The following is a 24,465-nucleotide window of genomic DNA, read 5'->3' on the forward strand; positions in this document are numbered from 1 at the left end:
CAAGCACTCTACCACTAAGCCATATTTCCCAGTCCTTCCTAGAAGTTTTTAGTAATAACTGCACTACGTTATTCCCTGATAATGCCCACCAAAATGATGTCTTACAACCTCCACTCCCTCCCCTAGTGCCTCAGCCAAACCAATATGCCTTGTACTCTGACAAGGAGATATAACCTGTCAGTGGATGTTTTTGCCCAAAACTTCAGATCCTCTCGAAGTTTTATCTCAGATGTGACAAAAGGATCAGGATGGTGAGTAGCAAATACCATGATCTGACTCCAGGATTGATGAATTGGACAAGAGAAACTCTTGTCCTTCATCCTTCTGAAAACTGGGGAATAAAGTTTTCCTAAGGTGAGTGTCTCACAACTGCAATCACAACTAGGCTTAGATCTGAGGATCACAGTTCAAAGTCAGCACAGGCAGGAAAGTCCATAAGACTCTTACCTCCAATTAACCACCAAGAAACAGAAATGAAGTATGATTCAAGTGGTAGCTTGAGTGAAAGAAGCTAAAGGGCCAGTGCTCAGGCCCTGAGTTCAAGGCAGTACTGACTAAATAAATAAATAAATAAAAAGTGTTTTGTATCATCATGGTGTAAACAGAAGCTGAGATTGGAGGAATACTGTCTAGGTGTCAGCTAGTCACCGCCACTCTCCAATTTCTCAGCCACTTGGTAAATGGATAAGGAAGAAGAGATCATCCATACATAGCTGAAGGGGACCTGAGGCCTGACTTGAGTTTATCAGGCTTTTTCCCTCCCTCTAGCTGCCACTGGAGCCTAGTAAAACTTGAAATTGTAGCCACCAGCTCTGTGGGTTGTATACTCCCACCCCATCACTGACCCCAGGCCTGGGCCTGAGCCCAGCCGTGTGCCGAGAGTGGGAGGCAGGGAGATGTTGGCCTTGCTGACAGAATCCATTTGGAATTTGTCAAGGTTGCGGTTTGGGGCTTAAGTTTGCCACAGAGTGTGTCTGATGAAAGAAGTGGAAAAGCTAGAAAAGAGAGGGAGCCAAAGGCACTACGGAGGAAGGAAACAGGAGAAAGTTGAAATATTCTTGTTACTACAACTCCATTAGAGATTCTCCTTCCTATTTCTAAAGGTGAGAAATTCCCCCTCAGTATGTTCTTTAGATGTGTTTGTTATATCCTATACCCATTTTAACTGTACCCCTTCACTCTTTCTCCTCCTTCCATATAGACTAATTCAGCAAGCACCGAAGTAAGGATGGACTATCTGCTGGCACTACCAAATTTCCAAATCCAGAATTTTCAGTGCTCAAGTGAAAATTTAGGACAGAAAATATTGCTATAACTGAGCTCTAGTGGTCCAAGCTACTCAGAAGGCTGAGAGTGAAGGATCACAGTTTGAAGCCAGCCTGGGCAGGAAAGTCCAAGAGAATTTTATCTCCTGTTAACCAGCAACAAGCTGAAAGTGGAGGTGTGGCTCAAGTGATAGAGAGCCAACCTTGAGAGAAAAAGCTAGGGGACAGTGTCCAGGCTGTGAGTTCAAGCCCCAGTACTAGCTCACATGCGCGCGCACGCATGCATATACACGCACACGCACACACGCACACACAATATTGCTATCACCAGGTGCTGGTAGCTCATGGCTGTAATCTTAGCTACTCAGGAGGCTGAGATCTGAGGATCATGATTCGAGCCAGCCCAGTCAGAAAAGACTGAGAGACCCTTATCTCTAATAAAATACCAAAAAGCCAGAGGGCCAGGAGTGTAGCCTCGTGGTAGAGTGCTTGTCTAGCATGCACAAAGCCCTGGGTTCAATTCCTCAGTATCACATACTCAGAAAAAGCCAGAAGTGGTGCTGTGGCTCAAGTGGCAGAGCACCAGCTTTGAGCAAGAAGGAAGCTAAAGGACAGCACCCAGGCCATGAGTTCAAGCCCCAGGACTGGCAAAAAAAAAAAAAAGAAAGTTGATATAAAATTACTCCCTAACTTAATACTCCTCAAAATTTCCTTGCTGCTCTGGTAGTACGCTTATTTTTCCTGACTTAAGTAAGGGAAGTTGTATAGAGTAGCTATATGTATTACCTTAGAGAAGTGGAAAGAATTATTTCCCCAACAAGGCATTGATGAATTAAAAAGCAGGATCCAGAAGGTCCCTAGTGTTACAGTTATTTGTAAGATTCTGAATGTGCTTTGTGTATTCACTTTTCACATTGCATACTGAAACGATAACTTTGTTTTCAAAGATATTGGACTAGGAATAGAGAGACCAGAACAAAGGAAATTCTGTTCACTTGATTATTACTTTAAAAATAAAGGAATTTTGACTATGTTTAAGTGTGAAGAAACCTTAAATAAGGAAGGCAAAAATACATTTGCAAATAATTTAGGGATAGAGCATCATAACTCTTGCTGGTTTTCTGGGAGAGAAGAGGGAATCCTGTATTTACCTACATGTGGTAGTCCACGGCTGGACCTGCAGCCTCAGCACTCAGGAGGCTGAGGCAAGAGGATCACTAGTCCAAGGCCAATCCAAAACAAACAACTGAGTGCAGATGGCTCGTGCCTATAATCCTAGCTTCTCAGAAGCTTGAGATCTGAGAATCACAGTTTGGAGCCAGCTGGAAGAGACACATCTAAGAGACTCTTATTTCCAATTAAACAGCAAAAAGCTGAAAGAAGAAGTATGGTTCAGATGGTAGAGCACCAGTAATAAGTGAAAAATCCAAAGCCCAGAGTTCAAGACCCATTACTGACACAAATTAAGACAAACAAGCAGCTGGAGGCATGACTCAGCAATGTCTGCCTAGGGAGTATGACAGGGATTCAGACCCCAGCACCACCAAAAACAAAACCAAACAACACAGCAGCTGGGCACTGGTGGCTCATACCTATAATCCTCATGAAGTTGAGACCCAAGTACTGCAGTTCAAAGCCAGACTGGGGAGGAAAGTCCAAAGTCTGGAGTCTCTATCTCCAATAACCACCAGAAAACCAGAAGTGGAACTGTGGCTCAAAGTGGTAAAGCACTACCCTTGAGCAAAAAACCCTCCAGGACAGCACCTGGGCCCTGAGTTCAAGCCCCATGACCAACAAACAAAAACAAAAGAGCAAACATCCAATTTTAACCACAGAAATCCCTTTTGTATGTTTCCCATCAGTCTCACACTTCTCTTTGTAGTTCTCTGGTTTGTAGTTCTCAGCTGGGCACTGGTGGCTCAATCCTGTAATCCTAGCAACTCAGGAAGTTAAGATCCAGAGAATTCGGATTTAAAGCCAGCCCAGGTAGAAAAGTTCTAGAGAAACTCCATCTCCAAAAAATAACCAGCAAAAATCAGGACTTGGAGGCATGGCTTAAGCAGTAGAGTGCCACCCAAGTGAACAAACAAGAGGCCCTGAGTTCAAACACCAGTACCATCAAAGCAGTGATGACTTACTCCTAATATATGGGGTAAGAATAAACCAAACTATACCAGAGGACTAAATCTGGTCACTTTTTGTGAATTATGTTTTATTGAACACAGCCACTCCCATTCCTTCATTTATGATCTATGGCTGCTTTTATTTCTCCTTCATCCCCATCTACACACACACACACACACACACTCCTGTGGCTGCTTTGGTCTGTAGCAGCAGAGGTGAGTCATTATGGTAGACAAAGACCATAATGTAAATAGCCTAGTACATTTACCCTTTACAGAAAAAAGAAAAAAGCTCAAGCGTCATTGAAGGCAGTGATCAAAAGTGGCACTGTGGCTCAAGTGGTAGAGTGCTAGTGAGTAAAAAGGGGCTTAGGGACAGTGCCAAGGCCCTGAGTTCAAGTCCTACAACCACAAATTATAAAAGTAACCATAAGCTGGCATCCCAAGTATGTCTAGATACAGTCCACCAGTCAGTAGCTTAATTTATTTTTGTTTCAAACAAGTCTCAGTACAATAAATTATCCATTCCCACCCCTCTTGCTGAAGAAGAAAAAAGACTCCAAGTGTCCTTTTCTTTAGAGAGACCCCTTTTAACATGAATGAAGAAAGACATCTTCCCTAAGGTCCTGGATCAAAGACTCTGAAGATTCAAGGAAGAACACCCACCCCTAGTCCTTTCCCCAAGAAAAACATCTGTACCATTCCTGACTCCCAGCCCATATAAAGGCATCCCAATTGTGGTAGATGGGTTTGGAAACCACAAGTAGGAAGGAGTGGTCTCTTTTAAGATATGGGACATAACAATGTCCCAGAAGGCCTGGATTTAGCCTTTAAGGAAAGGAGAGTGGCCAAACTATAGGACCTCCCCAGCCAGAAAGATTATGAATCAGAGTTGAAGAGACCCTGGGGGCTGAGAAGAGGGGAGCAATACAGTGCATTTCATCTCAGTCTGTTTAGATGTGTAAGGAACGGAAGACCCGCCAACTGTGGGGAGATGGCTATATAGCACAGTCTCCACCTGTTCCCCCACAAAATCCAAGCTGTTTCTGGATAGATACTAGAACTTCCAGGGATGGAGACTGGCCCTGGACAGAAAGCAAAGGGCTGAAAAGGTGCCTCTCTTGTATATCCCCCCTTCCCAGCCCAAAGGAGAGGTTGACCCTCACTTACACACGTTGACCCATTCTGTGACCTTGCATTCATCACACAGCACATAACAGCACCAGTGGAAGCGACAGTGGCAGCGTTCAACTCGTGTCTGCCGGAGCACGTTGTGCCCACGCCCACAGCACAGACTGCCACAGCCATCCAACAGGCGACTGGTCTTATTGCAGGCCCGGCCTCTTGTGCCAGGGGAACCCACGGTGGGGTCTCGCTCACAGAAGTCAGGAGACTTCTCAAAGTAGACCAACTCTCCTGCGAGGCGCCGGGGACGTAGACGAGGTTGGAAGACTCCAGAATTTCGGTTGTGGGTATCGATGAAGACGGCTCTACTCAGCCTCTCCTTCAAAGCTGCTCCCACGGCACGGAACTCTGGGGCTGCCCTCCAACATGTCTTGAACTGGCAGCTGCCTGATGTTCCATGGCACTTACATTTCCGCTTCAGGTTTTCAGTTACCACCTAGAAGCATGAGAAAGGAAAGAGCTAAGAAGAGGGCTAGTTAGCCCAGTGCTACTTGTAATCCTATTTACTCATGAGGCTGAGACCTGAGGATCATGGCTCAAAGCCAGCCAGGGCAGGAAATTATTAACTTCCCATGAGATTATTAAATTTTTTTGTCAGTTGTGGGGCTTGAACTCAGGGCCTGGGCACTGTCCCTGAGCCTCTTTGTACTCAAGACTAGCACTCTACCACTTGAGCCACAGCACCACTTCTGGTTTTTGAATGGTTAATTGGAGATAAGTGTCTCGTGGGGACTTTTCTCCCACGGTTGGCTTTGAACCATGATCCTCAGCCTCTTGAGTAGCTAGGATTACAGGTGAGCCACAGTGCCCCTCTAAGCCCATGGGATTCTTTTTTTTTTTTTTTTGCCAGTCCTGGGCTTGAGCTCAGGGCCTGAGCACTGTCCTTAGACTTTCTCAAGGCTAGAGCTCTACCACTTGAGCCTCAGCACCACTTCCGACTTTTTTCTATATATGTGGTACCGAGGAATCGAACCCGGGTCTTCATGCATGCTAGGCAAGCACTTTAACCACTAGGCCAAACTCCCGGCCCCCCATGGGATTCTTATCTCCTATCACCCACCAGAACGCTGTAAGTGGCACCAGGAGTCAGGTGGTAGAGCACTAGACTTATGACTGAAGACCTGCCAGAGCAGTGTGATTTGCCCATTTGATCCCTCGCTAGTTATAGAACCAGGACTGAACTTCAGTTGTCCTGACTCCCGGTTATCCAGTGCTCTTTCCAGAATAAGTACTGATAAAATGGGAAGTATGATCCAGGGTACCTCCCCAAAGCTTGTAGGACATGCAACTTTAATAGCAGCTACCATGTAATGAGCCAAGGAGTAGTTAGTGTGTGGGGCTCACTGTCTGCTAGCTCAGCTTTAACAGCAATTGTAATTGTGGGTTACCATCAGGTTCTGTCCATGGATGCAAAATCTAGGATGAGTGGCTTGCCAATGGCAAATGGTGATCCCCTATTATATCCAGTTCTTCTGCTGGGAATCTCAGACTCACTCTAGGCTGGCGACACACACCTATAATCCTAGCAGTGGAGAGGCTGAGGTAGGAGACCAAATTTCTGTGGGCTATCCAGCTAGACTCCATCACCAAAAGAAAAAGTACAGAGAATGGAGAAGAAAAAGGAAAGGAGAGAAGGGACACTGGGTATCGACTGTGTGCAAGTGACTCACGCCTGTAATCCTAGCTACTCAGGAGGCTGAGATCTGAAGACTGCAATTTGAAGCCAGCCTGGGCAGAAAAGTCTGTAAGATTTATCTCCAACAAACTACTCAGAAAATGCCAGAAGTAAGGCTGTGGTCGAATGTTAGCCTTGAGCACAAAGCAGCTCAAGGACAGCACCAGAACCCTAAGTTCAAGCCCCAGGACAGGCAGAAAAAAAAGCTGAAGAAGTAAAGTAGAGCTGTAGCTCAGAGTGTGACAGCTAGTCTTGAGGGAACATAAGGGGAAAAAAAGCTCAGGGAAAGCACTCCGGCCCTGAGTTCAAGCCCCACAACTGACAAAAGGAATATGTCTTAGTGGTAGAGCGCTTGCCTAACATGCATGAAGCACTGGGTTCAATTTCCCAGTGACATAAACAGGAAAGGCCAGAAGTGGTTCTGTGACTCAAATGGTAGAGTGCTAGCTGGAGCAAAAAAGTGTCCAAGGACAGTGCCTAGGCAAAAAGCAAGCAAACAAGCAAGAAAAGACAGATAGACAGACTGACAGACAGACAGACCAGGGAATGGTGGGATGCTGGTGGCTCATGCCTCGAATCCAACTACTCAGTAGGCTGAGATCTGAGAATCATGGTTCAAAATCAACCTAGGCAAGAAAGCACTTGAGACTCTTATCTCCAATTAACTATTAGAGAACTAGAAGTGAACTGTGGGTCAGAGCAGTAGAACACTAGCCTTGAGCAAAAGAGCTCGGACAGTGCCCAGGCCCTGAGTTCAAATCCCATGACTGACAATAAAAGAAAAACAAAAAACTGGAGAGATATAGACATAGACACAGACAGACAGACAGACAGACAGACAGACAGACAGACAGACAGACACACACACACACACACACACACACACACACACACACACACACACATACCTGGCGCCCCACCCTGTTATTGTGGATCCTCATTCGTGCCTGGATGTCTCGAGGAGCTTCCCTGGAATCCAAGAAATCCCGAGAGAACTTCTCTCCAAAGTCCATGTCATGGTTACAGCCACCCCATTCCCATGTGTCCTGAGGCCCAGGGCTGGGGCCCGAACCAGGCACAGGGCTGGGCAGTGAGTGGGGGAAACTCTTGCCCCGAGATAATGCTTGCAGCTGCAGCAGCTTGGCCCTCAGCCGATCCTGCTCACCACTGCCCTTCCAGCCACAGCCACAGCTCACCAGCTTCCCCAGGCTGCAGGCTGTGGCGACTGCATGCATGACCCCAGCAGCCAGCATGGAGAAGGAGAAAGCACTCTCACGGAAACCTGGGGACAAGAAAGGTGTGATGCTGCAAATAAGCTTGATAGGCATCAGGGATCAGGGTTGCAATCACTCTCCTTGTTAGAAATTTTCAAACAGAGGAGTGATTTGGGGAGAAGAAAGTGATGGGGCAGAAAAGAAAGCACAGGGTGTCAGTCTCCTTATTTATAACGGGAGAGCCATTCATCCAAGATGGTCTCGGAGGCCTCTACTTACACTCTATAAACCTGTGATTTTTCAGGTGCAGATGAAGGAGCCAGCCCAGAGGCAGAGCCCCCCTAGATTGGGAGATGGCTGTGAGGAAGTCCCTGAGGACTTTGAAGATGTGTTCAAGGAGTTCTACATCTGAAAGACTAAGAAATTCCCCAGCCCTGCAGGGAGCTTGGGTGATGGATGAGGTGTGCCAAGCTGAACTCTTAGAGGTTCTTTTATTTATTTATTTTCTTATCCAGAGTTATTTAAATGTGTCTTTTAACCAGACTACCCTCTACTACTGGAACACCCCCAACACACTGGAGCTGTGGGCCTGTCTTTCCCAGTCACAGGTTCCAGTTTTATATTTGCCCTTCAAGGCTGCCCTTTATGTTTATCCTAACCTGCCATTACCCTATAAAATACTAGGAGGAGGAGGGGGAGAGGAGGAGAGAGAGAGGTGAGGATGATTTTTCCCTAAGGCCTTCTTAAAAACCTTGGCCTCTTATGTTTTTTTGGGGGGGGGGGTGTCACAGAGGCTCAGGATGACAAGGCTTTCCCAGGTTTTATCCTCAAACTCGCTCATCATTTTGGGTGTTGAAGCCTTTCCCTGCATCAGACTCCCTGGCTAAGAGGAGTCCATCCATTGCCTCATTTCAAGCAAGGGTTCTTTAGAGCCCTGAGAAAATAAAAGGCATCACCTCCTTAGGCCTCTCTTACTCCAGGATCCAGGGCTCCTGGGCTAGCCTCCTGATCCCCTCCACCTCTCCCCCTTCCCCCAAATCCTCCAAAGGAGAAGCTGTTTGCACACGTCTTGGGAATTCCCCAGCAGTAGGCAGCTGCCTATTAACCTCCTAGTCCCCAAAGCATGACTCCCACCGTGGGTGGAGCCCCTGTGGATCTGTACTCCTCGGGGCATGAATTTCCAGCAGGACTTGGGGAAAGGCGATGGAGCCTCCCAGACCATCTCCTCCAGACCAGGCCAGCAGTGGCCTGTTCACCACCCCTCCAGCCACTCCTCACCTGCTCAGGTGAGTGACATCTGGGGCCCCCGCAGCACAGAGGAAGGGGCTGCTCCCCAGCTTCAAAGCCATCAGGGTCTTTGTTCCCAGCTTTGGCTCCTGGGAACCCCAGCAATTAGGGGAGCAGGTTTAACCCTTAAACGGTTGGGGGCGTCACCCCACCCCCGCTGAGACTCTGGGGACACCAGCCTGGGCTTGTCCCGGTGCAGAGGGAAGGGAGAGGAAAAATGAGGGGGGGGAGGGAGCACGTTTGAAGCTTCCAAAGTTGGGGCATCTCTTGTTCACAGGTGCAAGCCAGACAGGGTTGGGTGCAGGCAGGAAAGGGGGGCTGGTCTAGGGAAAGGGGAGCAGGCTCCCAGCTGCTTTGCCAGCAGCGCGCAGGTGGAAGTCAGGCTGGTAGAGAGGCGCAGACGGGTGGCCAAAGCCGGCTCCGTGCGGCTCCCAGCGGGGAAATTCCCGGAGAGGCCCCTCTCCCAGCGGTGAACAGGTCCCTTCCCGCCCCTACCTGCCCCCCCCCCCCGCACCCAGCCCACCCCTTAGCCTGGGCGGCAGCATGGACCCGCCCCGCCAGGCTCACCCCGCTTGAGGATGGCGCTGTGGTGCGGCAGGCGGCCGCCGCCCTCCAGCGCCGAGCAGTTCCAGCGCTGGTCGCGCAGCTGGTGCTGACACTCGTGGACAGCAATGTGCAGACCCTGAAGCGCGGACGCCGTCACGTCGGGGCTGCGCAGACACAGGCCTAGCTGCCGCTTACTCAGGCCTGACAGTGTCAAGCACACTGTGTTGGCTGTCAGTGGTGGCTCACCGGGCAGCTTCAGGCCCAGAATTTCATTGCTTAAAGCCCTAGGAACCGAGAAGGCATCTTGGGGGTGGGGTCTGTGATGGTCCAGGCCTCACAATCCCGCCAACATCTCTCCCCTTCCCACCCCACCACCCCATCCCAGCTTCAAGACAGGGACAACTCACCGACTGCACAAGGCCAAGAACAGGAGACCCGCGAGGCCCGAGGGCGGTGGCCGCAGCCGGGGCTCTTCCAGCATGTCGAAGCCCGGAGGCTCCGGTGGGCAGATAGGTCAGCCGCCTGTGGGGCCGAAAATGGGATAAGGGCTCTGGAAGAAGGTGGTTCCCCAGAAACCTAAGGATGCCCTACTTAAGTGTGCTGAGCCACGGATGCCACCTCCCTGACCTTTCTTACCCATCCCCTAACAAAGCAAGTAGAATCACCTCCCCCCACCCTGCTTTCCGTAGTCCTGAGTCCTAGAGCCTCTAAAAGAAAACTCCAAGAGCACCCCACCCCGCATCAGACACAATACCAGGCACACACACACACACACACACACACACACACACACACACACTCAGACAGACAGTTGAACACTCGACTCTCGCTTCAGGACCTCACCCACTGCTCCCTCTTCCAGGGCCCCACAACTGGCTTCTCCACCCTTATGGGCTAGGGAGGCAGATCGGGGAAGGGGGTTCCCCACCACACAAGGGGGTGTCTCCAGGTGCTGACAGTGGCAGGCAAGCTCTATCAAAAGGGTCTAGGACCAGTCTCCCCGCCCCACTTTACACCCTTGCCTACCCAGGATGAAAAGTGGAGAGGCTCCAGGTGTGACAAAGGCCATGAAGGAAACCTGGTGTCAGCAAGGGACATTGTCACCGACACGTCCTCTTCCCTCTTTCCCCCTCCCGATTGCCCTTTTCCTAACGACGACGTGCTTTCTGGTCCCCACGTTTCTCAACCTCGGTCCCCACCCCTTTCTCGAGTTCATTGCCCTCTCCATCTAGAGACACTCCTTTATTCTCTGTGCTTTTATCTCTCGCAATATCTCTGGCTTTCTCCGTGTCTGTGCTCTTGTGGGTGGATGTGCCTCTGTCTGTCTGACTTATCCGTGTGCCGGTCTGGTCCCAGATGTGTACCGCTCTGCCCTCCCTGGCTTTCCCAGATCCCATTACCTCCAGTGGTTCGGGTTGCAGGGTCTGCGACCCGCGCGTGGCTGAGTCGCCTGAGCTCTGCTTGGGCGGCTTTAAACGGTGGGGAGATTGGATTTGGTTCGGCCCCCTCGGCAGAGCCGCATTCTTCCAGGGCCCGGCCACTCCTCTGCGCCGCTTCCCCAGCGCCGCCGCGGCCGCCGGGAGGAAGGGAGGGAGGAAGAAGGGAGGGAGTGATCAAGAGAACCAGCGAGCTAGAAAAGCTCTGGGGGCTCTGGCTCCGCTCAGCTCCTAACTTACAGGCGGCTCCACTGGGCTGACGGAGCTGCGGCCCCTCCCCGAGCCCCGGGCATCCCCACCCCACCCCTCGCACCCCCCGCCTTGACCAGGGGAGCACAGCCCTCTGCCCCCCCCCCCTCCAGCGTACACATACACACACACACCCTTTCCCCCGACGCCCCGATTCGGGCTTGGCCCCACTTAAGGAGGAGATGGCTACGAGTCCCTCTCACCTGCTCTAGGGGGTCCCCAAAGCTGTAAGGGAGGGTTCAAGGATCCAGCCTAGGAAGAGAAGGCAGGACCCCATCCAAATGGCACTTATCTTTCGTCATGTCCCCTTTGGCTCTGTCTCTCCACCGACAGCCGGGTGGATGTCGAGGAGGACGGAGCGGGGCTGTCTTCTGGTTTCACGCGTTGGACAGTCGCTTGGTGAGTCCAGCGTGAGGGCGCACCACAGGTCACTTGGTTGGAGTCGGTGGAAAAAGGCGCTGAGCCACCACCGCCGCCGGGAGGCTTGGCCCCCGCCCACCTCCAGCCCAAGCCTGCCCCTTGGGAGGGGTCAACTTTGGCCACGGAATTTGGCCTGTCTCACACACACACACACACTCACACACACTCACTCACACACTCACACAGGTAGCTCCAAAGATGGGCCCTTGAGCCTCTCTTCCCTGGAAGGCACTCAGGGGTCTCTCTCCTCTCCGGGCATTCTTGGGGTTGCATTTCGCTCGGCCCAGATTCCTGTTCCACGCTTGCTCACAGCTTTTCTTCATATGGTCTTTCTTCAGAAGGGCCTCAAGCTTCCAAATTGAGCTCAGCTCAAGGGCAACTGGAAAAGAACCCAGTCTTGGGGTGTCCCGGGCATAGGCAAAATAAATGCCTTAAGGAGTTCCAGCGGCAGTGAAGGGGTGAGGCGCCACCGCACTCCCGCCTGACTCACCCTCGTAGCTCTAACCACTTCGGACTATTTTTGCCAGAGAGGGGCCCCAGGCTTCCCAACCGCCCCCAGCCCCTGCCAGACCGCAGCCCAAGGCATGGCTGGCCCTATGCACCCTAGGAACATTGACTCAGAGACACCCCCACTCCCCAGTAAGCAGAAGCTCTGGGTTGATATCTCCATTCCACAATCACCTCTTCATTGAGAGTGGCAGACAGACAGTTCTGTTAGGCAGCCAGCTTCCAGTCTTCACTGTGGCAAGTCTTGCCTGGTACTGAAGATGTGACACTGGCTGAGGACAGGACAATCTGCCAGGACATCTGGGATTTAGAGAGAGAGAGAGAGAGAGAGAGAGAGAGAGAGAGAGAGAGAGAGAGAGAGAGAGAGAGAGAGAGAGTTGCAGGTTGAACTCAGGGCCTGGGCACTATCCCTGAGCTTTTTTGCTCAAAGCTAATGCTCTGCCACTTGGAGCTGCAGCTCCACTTCCCCTCTTCTGGTTGTTACAGATCTCACAGGTCTTCCTGTGCAGGCTCATCCTCAGATCTCAGCCTCCTTGAGTAGCTAGGATGACAGACAGGAGCCACCAGCACATGGCTTTGTTGGGAGTTTTACTGGGCATCTTATGCATTAGACTCTGAACAGGCTGTGAAGTGCAAGTGCCATAACTAATGACCTGAACAGGTCTGGACCACCAAAGGTCACATTTCTCTGATTCTCTACCTGTGAAGTGGCCTGCTCCAGACTTTCTAAGTCTTGGGTGGCTTTTGAGGCCATTAGAATCTGCAAGCTCAGTCCCAGTGGTTTCCATCTTCACACCTAGATTCAGCAGTCCCCATCAATGTCCTTATCCATTCTCCTGTATGTCATCTTGAGATTCCACCCAGGTTCCTAGAGCACTTGCATAAGGGATGAAATTTCCTATTCTCCCTCTCTCCACCTAATAGATATATTCCTCCATATACCTGTGGTCTCCCTCACCCTCACATATTTACTTGCTTTTTTCTTTTTGATGCTGGTCCTGAGTCATGAACTTAGGGCCTGGGCACTTGCCCTGAGCTTTTACAATCAAGACTAGCAACCTAAAACTTGAGTTACAGCTCTACTTCCAGCTTGGAGATAAGAGTCTCACAGACTTTCCTGCCCAGATTGGCTTTGAACCATGATTCTCAGATCTCAGCCTCCTGAGTAGAGAGGATTCCAGGCATGAGCCACCTGCAACCTACTCTTGTTTAAAATTGTGATTGCCTTCCTTCTTTTTCCTCCTCTGATACCAGCTGGTCAGATTCCAGAATATATAGTCAGGTGTGAAGAAGGAGCTGGAGTCGGGAATTTCTACCCTAAATCGTAACTTCTTAGTGATGGGGGGATTCCCCCAAGCTGGACTGTTCCAAAAGCAGCAACCTATACTCGTGCTTCCTCTTCCCCACTGAAGCCTAGTTCTGGGATAGAAGGCCACAGGCAGGCCTACTGGGTGGCCTGAGCTGGCCCACAGTGCCCTCGGCCCGACCGGTTGGCCTGAACACTGACCCGCAGGCAGCTAGGGGGCGGTGGGACAGGCGGGGCCTGGAGAGGGCTGCGGGTGCACACCCATTGCCTAATACCCCAAGCACGCAGCCAACTCCAGGAAAGGGAGGGGCGGGAACCAAAGAGACCTTGACAGGGGCTGGGAGGATGACAGGAGGGGGAAAGAAAGGGGCTGCCATCAGTGCAGGGAGGGAATGGGAGCAAGTTGACCTCCTTTTGCTCTTGATGAGAATAGGGGATTTCTCTTGCCATCATGGAGATGGAGGGTGTAGCAAGAACAGTGAGGGAAGAACTCTGGGGCCCTGGAGGGCGGGGGTCAGAGAAAAGAGTGGGGGCCCCTGGAGATTGGGGGATCTAGCAACTGAGGCGGTGGCTAAAGCTGGGTCAGCCTTTGGGAACCTCCTCTCCCCCGGGCCCCCCCCCACTATGTTTGCCTTGGCCCGGGGTCTCGGGTGACTCATCTGTTGCTAAGCCGCTGATAGGGGCGGCCAGGCTCGGGGAACCCAAATTATAGGCCCGGGAGGGATGGATGCGCCCGCGGCGGTGAGCTCAGCGGTGTTGCCTACCCTCCACCTCACACGCCTTCTGCTGCAGCGCCGAAAGCCACCACGAGGGGGCACCAGAGGGCCCCAGCCAAGCTGCTCTACTCAAGAAGCCTTCTCTATATTCAGCTTGGGCAAATCTAAATCACCCTAGAGAGAATTTTACCCACACCCTTGTCTGAGATGCGCTGTGCCCTCTCAGTCCAAGACGGCAATGCTACTGCCTGTTGGTGCTTCAAAGGAAGTAGGCTGAGTTGCCCACAAATTCTCAACCCCGGTCCCCTGCTATTCTTCCAGATCCCAAGATTAAAACATAACTCCTTGCTCCTTCAACATCTCTCCCCTGTTTCTATTCTAGAAGGCGGTTTTGCTACTGAATTGTCTGTTTCAAGCCATTGAAGTTATCTCTGGATGTGGTGGTACACACGGGCAATCCCAGCACTTGGGAGATTGTGTACTTTAGAAGCCAACTTGAGCCACAAAATTCTGTCTCAAAACCAAAGATGAAACAACAAAAATACAGGAGAAATGAGATTATGAATGACATTGTGTTTTATAAAGGGTGAGATGAGGAAGAAGCAAAGGCACAAAGACATCTGAGGAAAGACTTTCCTGAAGACAGAAAAAGCTAGTACACATACCCTGAGAAAGAAATTTGACTGGTATATTTAAAAAAAAAAAAAAGAGCAATAGACCAGGCACCAGTGGTTCAAGCCTGTAATCCTAGCTGCTTGGGAAGCTGAGATCTGAGGATTGCAGTTCAAAGCCAGCCCAGAGAACAAAAGTCCATGAAACGCTTATCTCCAATTAGCAGTAGCACTGTACCACTTTACTTCCATTTTTTTGATGGTTAATTGGAGATAGGAGGCTCACAGACTTTCCTGCCAGGGTGGCTTCAAGCATGGATGATCACGTCCATCTCTTTAGTAGCTAGGATGACAGGTGTGGGCCACTGTCATCTCAGTGGGTCATCTATTTATTCCCATGCTCAAAATTTCCCAATGATTCACCTCACAAACCAAAATCTTCACCATAAAGATGGCCCAAACGGCCATTAAGCATGCTCTTTTCACATCCTCCCAACTTCATTGTTACCATCCTTTCCTTTGTAGACTTCTTCCTCTATCCCCATCACCTCCTTGCTCATTTTTTTTGTAGGTTATGGGCCTTGAACCCTGGGCCTGGGCGCTGTCCCTGAGCTCTTTAGCTCAAGGCTAGTGCTCTACCAGTTTGAGTCACAGCACCACTTCCAGCTTTTTGCTGGTTAACTGGTGATAAGAGTCTCTTAGATGTGTCTGCCTGGTTTGGCTTTGAACCACAATCCTTAGATCTCAGCTTAACGTTAGAATTATGGGCATGAACCACCAGCATCTGGGTTTGAATATATTTTGAAGATTGTGGCAGAACTAGGTGCAGGTGGTTCACACCTGTAATCTTAGCTCCTAAGCAGGCTGAGATCTGAGGCTCAAGTTTCCAAGTCAGCCTAGGCAGGAAAGGCTGTGAGAGTCTTATCTCCAGTTAACTGTCCCCCCACCCCGCTCAAAACAAGGGTGGAAATGGAGATGTGGCTCAAGGTGGTAGAGCATCAGCCTTGAGCACAAAAATTCAGACAGTGCCCAGAGTCTGAGTTCAAGCCCCAGAACTGGAACAACAACAACAAAAAGATTGAGGTAGAGTTTGTGGATGGTTCAACGTAAAGTGTGAACAGATTCTTCAAGGACAATTCCAATTTTTTTTTCCTGAGCAGTTGACAGAATGGATTTGCCATGCACTGAGATAGAAATGACTGACAAGAGCCAATGGAGGGCCAGGAATTTGACCTAGTGGTAGAGTGTTTGCCTAGCATACGCAAAGCTCACAGACATAGAAAAAGCCTGAGTTGATGCAGTGGCTCAAGTGGTAGAGCTCTAGCCTTGAGAAAGCCCAAGGACAGTGCTAAGCCCTGAGTTCAAGCCCCAGGACTGGCAAAAAAAAAGAAAAGAAAAGAAAAAAAAAGCCAATGGAGTTCAGTTTTGGATATGGGGATTTTTTTTTATTTTTGGTTGTGGGACTTGAACTCTAGGGCTGGGCACTATCCCTGAACTCTTCAGCTCAAAGCTACTGCCCTACCCCTTGAACCACAGCACCACTTCCACTTTTCTAGTGGTTAATTGGAGTCTCGTGGACTTTTCAGTGCCCAAGCTGGCTTTGAACAGTGATCCTTAGATCTCAGTCTCCTGAGTAACGAGGATTATAGGCGCAACCCACTGTGCCCGGCTTGGATATGGGAGTTTAAAGTGCTTTTTTAAGTATTAGGTATGTAAGACTAGTGTTCAGGGCCAGAGATATAAACTAGAAAAAATGAGACCCAAGTTCACAGGAGAAGTCAGCTTTAACTGGAGTATACTACCATCTTTTTCTTCTTTTTGTCATGCGGGCTTTGGGGGGGTGTTAAACCCAGAGGACTACACATGGTAGGCAAGTGCCCCACCATTAGCCTGTATCCTATATGTACTGATATTTATTTATTCAATTTATTAATGGGTCTGGGGATTGAAACCAAGTCATTGAGCATGCTAGACAAGCACTACTGCTAAGCTAAAGCTTCAGCCCCTGCAATTTTTTTTTTTTTTGCCAGTCCTGGGCTTTAGCTCAGGGCCTGAGTTCTGTCCTTGGACTTTCCTCAAGGCTAGAGCTCTACCACTTGAGCCTCAGCACCACTTTTGGCTTTTTTTAATGTACTAAGGAATCGAACCCAGGTCTTTGTGCATGCTAGGCAAACAAACACTCAAGCACTAGGCCAAATTCCTGGCCCTGCAATTTTTTTTATACCACCTTAGGGCTTTAATTTAGGGACTGAGCACTGCCCCTGGGCTTTTGTGCTCAAGGCTGTGCTTTACCTATTTTTTTGGGGGGGGAGAGCAGTTATAGGGCTTGAACTCTGGGCCTGGATATTGTCCCTGAGCTCTTCAGGTCAAGGCTACCATCCTACCCCTAGGCCTGGGCGCTGTCCCTGAGCCCTTCAGCTGAAGGCTACCACCCTGCCCTTGAGCCACAGCTCCACTTTCTTTTTTTTAGCGATTAATTGGAGATGAGAGTCTCACTGTCTTTAGTGCTCAGGCTGGCTTTGAACCGTGATCCTCAGATCTCAGTCTCCTGAGTAGCTAGGATTACAGGCATGAGCCATGGCACCCGGCTAGTGCTCTACCTATTGATCCACAGCTCCACTTTTGACTTTTTGATTGTTAATTGGAGGTGAATCTCAATGGATTTTCTGCCCAAGCTAGCTTTGAATGGTGAGCCTTAAATCTCAGCCACTGAGCAGCTAGGATTACAAGCATGAGCCATGGGTACCTGACTGTACTTTAGTGTTTAGAAATGAGGTAAACAAAAAGGATCAAGATAAGGAGACAGGTAGAAGAGAAGCCAGTGAGGTAGAAACAGCACCTTGCCAGGCAAAGTGGCTCAGCCTTGTAATGCCAGGCATTTAGGAGGAAGAGATAGGAGATCATGGTTCTAGGCTGGCTCAGACAAAAAAAAAAAAAGTTTAGGAGAGTCTGATTCTGTCAGTCTGTCTTTCAAAGCCACTGGGATACATCAATAGGGAGATTGCACTCTTTCCATCCCAAACATAAGACTCTAGGTTGAAAATAAGCAATGTATAAAAGGGCCAGTAGAGTGGCTCATGTGTTATAATGCTTTCCTAGAAAGCCTGAGGCCCTGAGTTTGAATCTAATGGAGGTAGGGGGGGATATCAAACAATGTCTCTTGGAATGCTGGTTAAAATGAGAATTATGTCAGGCACCTAGCTACTCAGGAGGCTGAGATCTGAGGATTGCAGTTCAAAGCCATCTCAGGCAGGGAAAGCTTAAAGTAAAGCCAGACACAGTTCAAGGGCCCCAGAGTTCAAGCCCCATGAACCTCCCTCAAAAAAAAAAAAGAAAAGAAAAAAAGCTAGACGTGGTGCTATGGCTAAAGTGGTAGACTGCTAGCCTTGAGCAAAAGGAGCTCAGGGACTGTACCCAGGCCCAGAAGTTCAAGCCCCAGGACAGGGGGGTGGGGGGATTGACTATTGGCAGGCACTGGTGACTCATATCTCCAATTAATGACTCCCCCCTCCAAAAAAAGCCAGAAGTAGAGCTGTGACTCAAATAGTAGAGTACTAATCTTGAGCATAACAACTCAGTGCTCAAGCCTTGAGTTTAAGTGCAGGACTGGAACAACAACAACAGAAGATTTGATTTTTAGTTGAAGGCCAGACAGGTGATCATAAGTGATTTTGATAAGCAGGTGTAATAGTGTAGTTCAAAGGAAGTTAAGAGGTCTTAGGTTAATTCCTCAGTATGGAAAACAGAAAGGGAAGAAAGAAGCTGGGCACCAGCAATTCAGACTTGTAATCCTAGCTACTCAGGAAATTGAAATCTGAAGAATTGAGGTTCAAGGTCCAACCCCGGGCAGAAAAGACAATCAACCAACAAAAATCTGGGTCAAGGTATGACTCAAGTGATAGAGCACCAGCAGTGAGCAAAAGTTCTGGGCCTTAAGATCAAGCTCCAATACTTGCAGAAAAATCAAGCAAGTGAGAGAGGAAGAAAGGAAGGAAAGAAAGAAGGAAGAAAATTTAAAAAATCATAGGTCATTAATAATGTGCCCTTCCCTTCTCAGCCCCCACATACATCCCTTGGAGTAAAGATACATCCCATACAGGAATAAGGGATTTTTCCTTGGATGTCAGAACAAAGAATACTGGCTCCTTTCCTCTCATCCCACTGCCTCTGTCTTCCAATTTACTTCCCAGCCTTATGGGGCTGTATCAATCTACTAGGTGTGACCCATGTCCTAGCCAGAAGAAAGAGCTAGGGGACAAAGAACAGGTTATCCATATAGATTGTTCACTTACTTGAGTCATCTCTGAGTCAGACAAGCTTCTGGGTCTCCTGTCATTGCTGCCACCCCCCTCTCTGACACACTGCCCAGGGCAGTGACTGTGACAAAATAACTTGATGATCCCTTGATGAGCCGATTCTAAAATGCTTTGGAAAGAGTTCCTAATCTCCCTTCTTAGAACAAGGAATTTCTGAAAACACCAATATAGGGGAATGTGCACCCTGAAAACATATGGATATTCTCACGTGCATAACACACACACACAGCCACTTGTGCTGTCCTGGACCATATGCGGCTCTAGGTCTCTTCCCAGTCAGCCAGCTTCATTTGGTCGGTCCACCCCGACACCCCACCCCCGGGAATCCCTGACCACAACTCCACCCATGCCCCTTTATCCCTCTTTTCCTTTCTCTGTCCAGCCGTCGGGGGTTCCTGGGCGGGGGAAGTGTCTACCCAGAGATGCTGGCCTGAACCACAGCTTTCCTTCCACCATTCAGGATGGGGGTGGTGGTGGTGGAGAGAAAGGACACCGACGGGGGCCCTGGGTGACGTCGAGGGGACAGCCCCACCACATGTGGGCTAGGCAGTTGGGGCTCCAGGCAGGCGGGTTCTCCCTAAGCACACGGTGGCTGCGCCCCCTGGCGGATGCTCCGGCCCCGACGGGGCTCGGGACGTGAAGAGGAGTGAGGCAGGCGCGCGTGGGAGGGCGCCCCAAGGGGAGGGGTCGGCGGCCAGTGCAGACCCGGAGGCGGGGGCCACCAGGCAGGGGGGCGGGGGGCGAGCTCCGATGGCCAGCCTGTCACCTCTCCGCTCAGACGGGCGGGAGCCACGGCCCCGCTCGCTGCCCATTGTCTTGCGCCCCTGACCGGTGCGCCCTGGTGCCACATTGCGGGCCCCGGCGGCGGCGGGGCAGCCTCTTCTCGTCATTCCAGCCAGCGCCGCAACTATAAGAGGCGGTGCTGCCCGCTGTGGCCGCCTCAGCCCACCAGCCGGGACAGCGAACCATGCTGCCCGCCGCCCGCCTCCAGGGTTGTTAAGAGTCAGACTGCGAACTCTCACCACTGCCGCCACCGCCGCGTCCGGTCCCACCGTCGCGGGCAGCAGCCAAAGCCAGCCACAACTGCAGCCCAGAACCGGCAAGGCCAGACAGGCCATGGGGCGCTGGGCTCTGCTGCCCAGCTGGCTTTCTGCTACTTTGCTACTGGCACTGGCCGCTCTGCCTGCAGCCCTGGCTGCCAACAGCAGTGGCCGATGGTGGTAAGTGAGTTGTCGCGCGGGGTTCGCCACTTGTCCTGGGGCGCACAGCCAGCCCTCCCCAGCTCCTACGCTGTGGGATCCCTCAGCCCACAGGTTCTCTGGGCTCTCTGACTTCACTCCACCACAAACAGGGTGCTCTGGCCCAGAGACCTGAGCTCAGCCAAAGTTGGTGAAAAAGCTGCCAGCCCCCCTCCTCCCGCCCTGAAAACTCAGGGTACTCTAGTGGAGAGCTCACTCCCATCTACTATCACCCGTCCACTTGGAACCCCAGTTCCAGCCTTAGGCCGGTGGCTGCCCCCACAGGTCTCCACAGGTCAGGAATCCAAGTTGTGTTCGCTTCAGAAGGAATTGTGAAGAGGGTGATTTCCCTGAGCATTCCATGCCTTGGGAGGGCAAAGACTATACAGGCCAGGATTTCCTCACAGGGTCTGACCAGAAGTCGGCTGGAAGAGCCAACATGCACATAGAGTCTCTGGGTTCTTCTTGCCTCCTCTGTCCAGCCTCTGTCCAGCCCCTGGAGGCAGGGCTCGAGCGGCTAAGACCCCCGGGGCTACAAAAACCTGAATGCACAGTTCTTTTCAAACTAGCAACCAGGGGCACCTAGGCATTACCTTGTCGTTGATCTGCCGCCGTTCTCTGCAGGCACCCGACCCCAGCCAGGGGACAGGGTAGGTACAGCCTTCCTGGAGAAGGTGCTCGTCCCCTTGCCTGTGCCTGAACTTTTCGTTCTGCGTCCTACCAGGGGCATCGTGAACGTAGCCTCGTCTACGAACCTGCTGACGGACTCCAAGAGTCTGCAGCTTGTACTGGAACCCAGTCTGCAGCTACTAAGCCGTAAGCAGCGGCGTCTGATCCGCCAGAACCCGGGGATCCTGCACAGCGTGAGCGGTGGGCTGCAGAGCGCCGTGCGCGAGTGCAAGTGGCAGTTCCGGAACCGCCGCTGGAACTGCCCCACGGCGCCCGGGCCCCACCTCTTCGGCAAGATTGTCAACCGAGGTGGGTGCCCGGGAAGGCGACGCTTCCGGGACTAGGGGAAACGCAGGGTCACCCCCAGGGCATAGGCGGGCGAGTCGCAAAGGAAGACGTCCCCGGGCGCCCGCAGTGTTTCACCATCAAACTTCCCAGCGCCTAGCGCCTGGCTGCCTCGCCCGGGCCAGCCTTTCTACCAGGCTTTTTTCCAGACACACATTTAGGGCTCAAAACTTGACCTTTTCAGAGCCACTCCCTCCCCTTTCCCCGGAGAAAGGCAGTCCCGACCGCGCGTGCTGGGAGGCAGGGTCTCCTTTCCCCAGATTTTCTCCAAGGTGTCTGGGAAGCTGCTCTGCGGGCATAGGGCGTGCTTCGTGCCCAGCCAAGCCTGCGCCGCCAACTTGATTAACTTTGGGCTAGGAAAGTCTCGGCAAAGCCGGGGTCTTCCGCTCCCCTCTTTTCCGTTTTGCCTCTAGAGCTGTCCCACTTCCGTTCTTCACCCCCCCGCCAAAGTCGCCCCCCAAAGTGTCTCCGTAAGGTGTGATTAGGAGCAGGGTTCATGGGTGTGTGCCCACGCACCTGCTTTCCCCGTGAGACCCGGAGGGGCAGCTCTCCAGCGCCGCCCGTCCAACTTCAGAGCCCTAAGCCCTGCGTCGGGCGGGCGGGCGGACGTGCGTCCCCGGCCCCCGCGCGCGCCTCCTCAGCTCCGCTTCCTGCATTTCCCCAGGCTGCAGGGAAACCGCGTTTATCTTCGCCATCACCTCGGCGGGAGTCACCCACTCGGTGGCGCGCTCCTGCTCTGAGGGTTCCATCGAGTCTTGCACGTGCGACTACCGGCGACGTGGCCCTGGGGGTCCCGATTGGCACTGGGGAGGCTGCAGCGACAACATCGACTTCGGCCGCCTCTTCGGTCGAGAGTTCGTGGACTCCGGGGAGAAGGGGCGGGACCTGCGCTTTCTCATGAACCTCCACAACAACGAGGCGGGCCGGACGGTAAGTCGCCTAAATGGCAACGTCCGCACCCTAAGCGGAATGGCAGCGAAGTACGCGTCAGAGATGCGGTTAGGGGCGCTCAGAAAGGGCACCCCTACGGAGCTGGAGGCTGGGAAGAGCTGGGGAAAGGAAGACCTAGTGATCCAGTTGCCCCACGTCCGTGCCTTCCCCTCTGTAATCCTAACTACACAGGAGGCTGAGATCTGAGGACGGCAGTTCGAAGCCAGCCCGGGCAGGAAAGTTTGTGACATTCTTATCTTCAATGAACCACCAAAAAAAAGAGCCAGAATTGGAGCTGTGGCTCAAGTGGTAGGGTACAAGCCTTAAGCAAAAACGCTCAAAGACAGCGCCCAGAGCAGAAAAAAAAAAATTCAAGGACAGAGTCTTGGCCCTGAGTTCAAGCCCTAGTACGCGCGCGCGCGCGCACGCACACACACACACACACACACACACACACACACACACACACACAGGCGGAGGTGCTGAAAGAAACCCTGTCTCACATAGAATAGATTGCCTACCGCCCCCTCTATCGCACAGTTTTGAAAATTAGACTGAAAGGCCAAGATTGACTCGCCGGGCTGGAGCCGAGTTTGGTCCGGGGCCCAAATCTCCTCGGGATAGCTCGCACCACCCTCGCCCGCCCGGGGCTCTCGCCGGGGCTTTTGGCTTTTGCTGAGGTCCCGGCAGCGTCCAGGAGGGGGCGGTATCCGGGATAGTGGTGGCTCTGGGCTCTGACAACGCCACGGGGACACTCTGATCTCTCCCCCCTCTGCCTCCAGACCGTATTCTCCGAGATGCGCCAGGAATGCAAGTGCCACGGGATGTCCGGCTCGTGCACAGTGCGCACCTGCTGGATGCGGCTGCCCACGCTGCGCGCCGTGGGCGATGTGTTGCGCGATCGCTTCGACGGCGCCTCTCGAGTCCTCTATGGCAACCGAGGCAGCAACCGCGCTTCTCGAGCCGAGCTGCTGCGCCTGGAGCCGGAAGACCCCGCGCACAAGCCTCCCTCCCCCCACGACCTGGTCTACTTCGAGAAATCGCCCAACTTCTGCACGTACAGCGGACGCCTGGGCACCGCGGGCACCGCCGGGCGCGCCTGCAACAGCTCGTCGCCCGCGCTGGACGGCTGCGAGCTCCTCTGCTGCGGCCGGGGTCACCGCACGCGCACGCAGCGCGTCACCGAGCGCTGCAACTGCACCTTTCACTGGTGCTGCCACGTCAGCTGCCGCAACTGCACGCACACGCGCGTACTGCACGAGTGTCTGTGATGCGTGGCGCGGACTCGCCCCCCACCCGCCCCCACCCTCAGATCGCTCCCCTCCAGTCCACGCTCGCTACCACTCAAGACCCTGATCGATAAATCGTCCACCCTCCCCACCCCCACGCCCGGACGTCCGGTCTCCCCCACCGCCTCTCTACCTGGGGACTCCTCAAACCACTGCCTGGGGCTGCATGAACCCTCTTTGCCATCTTGAGGGCCCTGCCCTGACCTACCTCCCTCCCTCTCCGCGGGAGACCCCCTTTATTGCACTGGCCCCTACTTGGTCTGGAGGTGAGAGAAGGATTCGTCTCCTCTCCTACGGGGAGCGGGGGACAGGCGGGAGTCAGCTCCGTCGCGCCAACCACCTTTCTAGTCCTCTTTCCTCTGGGCCCCTACAAGGTCTCCTTCGCGTTTCCAGCCAAGGTGCAAACCCTGAACACTCGCCTTCGTCTTAAGGCCTTTCTCCTCTCCACCGGTAGCTGAAGCGGGGGTGAAAAGGGCAGCTGTGATGATGTGGAAAAAATAGGGAACCCAGCAGAAAAGTCTCCGTTCTCTCTCCCAGCTTCTATCATGAAGCCATTGAACAGCTGTGAGCTATGCCTCCTTCTGCTGCCTCCTACCTCTTCCTGTCCTGCCTCTTCATCAGTGTGTAAATAATTTGCACTGAAACGTGGATACAGAGCCACGAGTTTTGGTTGTTGTAAATAAATCTATTTATTGTACTGGGTTCCAGCCTGGTTTGCAAAGACCACCAACGCACCCCCTTTCTGTTCTTCTCTCCTTTTGTCCTCCAACCTTCTCCCGTCTACCCCCTTTCCCAAGTATCTTAAAGATGCCTTTGCCTACCGGAATCAGCATTTCCTTTCACTGTAGCTATTAGTGGCTCCTCGCCCCCACCAGGTTGTACCTTCCTCTGCAGAATAAAATATCTATTTTTATCAATGACTTGATAGCTTTTTCTTGAATCCAGAACACGGCGTAATTTGTCTTGTCTCTTTTCCCCAACTCTGATGTTTTTTGCTTATTTGTTCTTTGTGCACTGGGGCTTGAACTCAGGGCCTGGGTATTGTCCTTTAACTTTTTCCCTCTCAAGACTGGTGCTCTGCCACTTGAGCCATACCTCCACTTCTGGCTTTTTGCTGGAAATAATAATAAGACTTTCC

General features: G+C 52.0%; 2 protein-coding genes across 2 annotated transcripts; one reads left to right on the forward strand and one right to left on the reverse strand.

Annotated features, from left to right (window-relative positions):
- Positions 1–4,396: 4,396 nt before the first annotated feature.
- On the reverse strand, positions 4,397–10,889 carry Wnt10b (Wnt family member 10B). Its single transcript, XM_090355668.1, has 5 exons — positions 10,696–10,889; positions 9,703–9,817; positions 9,317–9,579; positions 7,157–7,530; positions 4,397–5,009 (listed from the first exon to the last, which is right to left on the reverse strand). The coding sequence occupies exons 2-5, from the start codon at positions 9,774–9,776 to the stop codon at positions 4,551–4,553; spliced, it is 1,170 nt and encodes a 389-aa protein (XP_090211794.1). The 5' UTR covers positions 9,777–9,817; positions 10,696–10,889; the 3' UTR covers positions 4,397–4,550.
- Positions 10,890–19,972: 9,083 nt separating this feature from the next.
- On the forward strand, positions 19,973–24,244 carry Wnt1 (Wnt family member 1). Its single transcript, XM_090355681.1, has 4 exons — positions 19,973–20,076; positions 20,819–21,072; positions 21,773–22,038; positions 22,821–24,244. Exons 1-4 carry the CDS (start codon positions 19,973–19,975, stop codon positions 23,307–23,309), a joined length of 1,113 nt encoding a protein of 370 aa, XP_090211807.1. The 3' UTR covers positions 23,310–24,244.
- Positions 24,245–24,465: the final 221 nt, after the last annotated feature.

The sequence above is a fragment of the Megascapheus bottae genome, chromosome 2 (genome assembly GCF_031878675.1).
Source record: "Megascapheus bottae isolate mThoBot1 chromosome 2, mThoBot2.hap1, whole genome shotgun sequence".
Taxonomy (NCBI): domain Eukaryota; kingdom Metazoa; phylum Chordata; class Mammalia; order Rodentia; family Geomyidae; genus Megascapheus; species Megascapheus bottae.